The 3,612-nt window shown below is 53.6% G+C and overlaps 1 protein-coding gene across 1 annotated transcript; it reads right to left on the bottom strand.

Moving 5' to 3' along the window:
• Window positions 1-1,623: 1,623 nt before the first annotated feature.
• Window positions 1,624-2,241, bottom strand: LOC119281529. The gene has a single exon (XM_037562028.1). The coding sequence runs from the start codon at window positions 2,087-2,089 to the stop codon at window positions 1,850-1,852; it is 240 nt and encodes a 79-aa protein (XP_037417925.1). The 5' UTR covers window positions 2,090-2,241; the 3' UTR covers window positions 1,624-1,849.
• Between the last annotated feature and the right edge of the window lie 1,371 nt (window positions 2,242-3,612).

Consider the following 3,612-nt stretch of genomic DNA (forward strand, 5'->3'; position numbering starts at 1 on the left):
CGCCTCACGAGGCTTGGCCCCTCGCGTGGGTCTTGTCTTGCATAGTTGAAGCTGGGATGTACCAGGCCATCGATGAAGCCACGTCGTGGGCCGCAGGCAAGCAGGTCTGGCTACCCTGGTTCCCAAAACGCCGAAAGTCGCTAACCCTTCCCGCCCTGCGCGCAACTCCGGTCGCTCCTTCAGGTACGCCGCCCACTACCACCACCCTCTGCTCCGGAAGTGGTATCCGACCACCGCTAGTTCCTCGTGCTCGCGCTGGGGCCAGCGGCGCACGAGGACGCCCGAGTCCGAGGCACGAGCAGCCCGACGGGAGTGGCAGCGGGCAAGGGAGAGGGCAGCAGGGGGGGCGTTGTCCGCTCGTCAGTCACACGCGTGCGCGCTGGTCGATCCCGAGGCCGCAGTCCTCGCGTCGGTCCTCCGCCGCTATCTCACGACAGCACAGACGGATGCGCGCCGCCTCCGTTACAAGAATGCCAAGGCGCTCCGACTCATCATCAAGTTGTTGGAGCACGAGGCAAACAAGGAGGCGGCGGAGAAGGCGGACTGTCATGCGAAGGAGCAGGACCGCCTGCTCCGCAGGTTGTTGGGTAGATTGTGCAGCTCGACTCTGACCTGATGGACGGTTCCACCTCCAGCTGCGGCGACGACGCACCTCTGCATGTCGATGACGCACCTCCGCATGCCGACACCTACATTGAGGAGGGGCACAACCGCGCCGACGACCGGAAGGGGAAGGGGCCAGCGAGGAAATGGTGATTTCCTTCATGCTTCCCGTTCTATTTATATTTTATCTATATTTTTAAGTAGTTTGTAGTATGGATTTTGCACTGTCTACCGTTGAACTCTGATGAACTATGTTCCTTTTGTCCAGCGATGAAATGTCGATTCGATGAACTACGTGTTGATTGTGTTTTACGTAGGTTGCATGATTTTAAGGTTTCGGATATGAGAGATACGGGTGTGAAAGCCAACATATAAGAGATGCAGGTGTGGAAGCCAATATATGAGGGGTGCTCGATCAGACGCAGGCCTTTAGGGCTTGGATTTGCCATGTCTTGTTGTACCTATGAATATTGTTCGAAAAAAAGGAATCAATAAAATTGAGGAGATTTCTAAAAAAAAAAACCTAAGCACCCAACTGCCGGGCAGTGAGACGGCTTCACACTCTACGTAATTTTCAGAAGCATGTTTCTTATTTAACAGATTGTATAAACTGTTAGTTTTGATGAGCCAGAATCCTTCCCACGGGTTCACTCTTCAAAAAAAAAAAGTTTGAATAGCAGAAAATTGTTTATCGCATATTTTCGACCTCTGTCAGGCCGAATTTAATGTGGACCAGAGCTGCCCGTAAACAGAAAATCAGCCTGCACAAGCTGTGGCCGTTTTCACAGCAACGCAGGCCTACGAGGAGAATAATGTCTTCGCGAGGAAAAGGCAAGTCTCTTGATCCGAATACAGAAATCTCGGTTCAGTTAGATCAGTCACAGCCACGGTGAAAAAACTCATGAACTTGTAGAGATTTCTAACTTTCAGAGTGATTGGATGTTTACGGGCACAATGTCGGGCCGATGCAGATTCCGGATGCTACTTTTGGGCCGAACAAATTAAGAACTCCACAACAAATCATATAAAGAATAATCAATAAATAGTATTATTTAAAACATACTTTCTCTCTTATACAGGCAAAAGAGAGAGATACCCAGTACGCAACACCATCACTGCATAGATCACTACTACTGGTAGTCTAACCAACCAACTAAACTGAACGAAACAAACAGACGCGACTCGCCGCAATTCAGATTGCAGGATTCCATCTCTCAAGAAGCTAGGCACCCAACGCAACGACGCCTCAGTGAGCGAGGAAGGCGAGGAGCGAGACGACGGCGGCCACGGCCCACGCCCCGGGAGCGACGGCGCCTGCTGCGCCAACCACCGCCGCCGGCGCCGGTGCCGGGGCGAGCGAGGGAGCGAGGCTGCCCAGGAAGAACTCCTCCTCCCGCTCCACAATCCTCCCTGCCGCCGACGCAACGAGCGCCACGAGCACAACCGCGGCGAGGAGAGCAATGGACTTGGTGGAGACGGCGGCCATTGAGACGAGACGGTGGGAGGATCTGGTCGCAGAGAAAGAGAAGCAAGCAAGCAAAAGAAGCAGACGGATGCTGTGCTTGGATTCTCAAACTCTGCGCTCCTGAACTTGGATGGATCGTGGGAGATGTTTGTGTGGGGAGAAGCGGAGGTGGTTCGGGGGATTTTATAGCGGGCGGGGGACGAGGGGAAATGTAGCCGTTGGGGGTCGTAGCAGGCGCCGAGACCTTCGAAAACGTTCGGATCCGGCTGACCGGGCTCGGGGACGGGTGGCCTCTCGTCGTCTTTCGGTGGAGTAGCCGTTAAAAGTTAAAGTTGGTGGTCAGGAGCTAGCCGTTGAGCCGGGACCGTCAGGCGTGCCGGCGGAGGGAATCCTATGGAGGACAGACACGGCACGGGCGAGGACGGGCATCATGGCGACGAGTGGTTCTGCTCGAGTGTCTTGCACGGTCACGCCAGAGCGTGGGTTTGATTTCGAACCCGGTTCGCTCCCTCCCGCGCTGCGCCCGTACGCTAATGATGGCCAATGCACAGTGTAATTAACATTTTTTTTGAGTTGAACATCATATTGGTCATACATATACTGTAGTAGCAAAGAAGTCCTTGCAACGGAAGGAAAAAATTACACTCTGTAGCCTAATTAGCATGGCCTAAACCGTGCGGCCGGCATTGAAGAAATCCAGCCGGGAAAAGCCAAGCCAGCCACCAGGGCGATACCACACCGCAAAACCGAACAGATAGGGCTAGCCTCAAGGACGCGTACGGAGAAGGCATGCAGATTCGCCCGAGGAGAAAATGATGGATTTACACCAATGGAGAGTGGCGTGATGGACGAACGGCGTCGGGCGGGAATGGCTGCGTATGACCGCGTTTACTCGGGAGAGAGAGGCATCAGGAAGAAAGTTCTTTTTAAGTAGGAAACAAGAAGAGAGATGCGTGCGTCTAGTTCTGCACCCGCCAGAGCATGTGTGTTATGTCCTTTTTGACAGAGAAAGAACACACATGTTACATAAATGAAGTGCTTATGTTTACGCGATGCCGATATATAATACAAAAGAAATTGTGTGTTGCAACAGATAAAAACAAAAAATGGCGATTGCTCATATAGTTATTGCTCACCATGTTTTCTGGTGTCTCTCTTGGTCAACGATGCGCACCAAGCTGGCCATCGCCGGCATCATCGTTCTTGGATGTCCCGACATCTGGCCTCCATGGTGCCTCCATCTACCATCCCACGTCCAGGTCTCGCTTCGAGCCGCGGTTGGAATGCCTCCGCTTTCTTGGATCACGCCTCTCCACATGTCCTGTGTGCACCATCTTCCAGCCTTCTGGGCGTGCACTACTGGCGCGTTTGGTTTCCTGGCTCGCACGCGCGATGCAAAATCGAGTGTGTTTGGTGCCCTGTGCTGCCTCCTCAGCCTGGCCCGACGGGTGCAAAAGAGGTCTCTCAGCCAGGCTGGCGCGAATGCGGAAATCAATCGTATCTTAGAGCCTGGCCCGTGCATGCGTGCGCATCTCGAGCAACCC

Source organism: Triticum dicoccoides, chromosome 3B, assembly GCF_002162155.2.
Source record: "Triticum dicoccoides isolate Atlit2015 ecotype Zavitan chromosome 3B, WEW_v2.0, whole genome shotgun sequence".
Taxonomy (NCBI): domain Eukaryota; kingdom Viridiplantae; phylum Streptophyta; class Magnoliopsida; order Poales; family Poaceae; genus Triticum; species Triticum dicoccoides.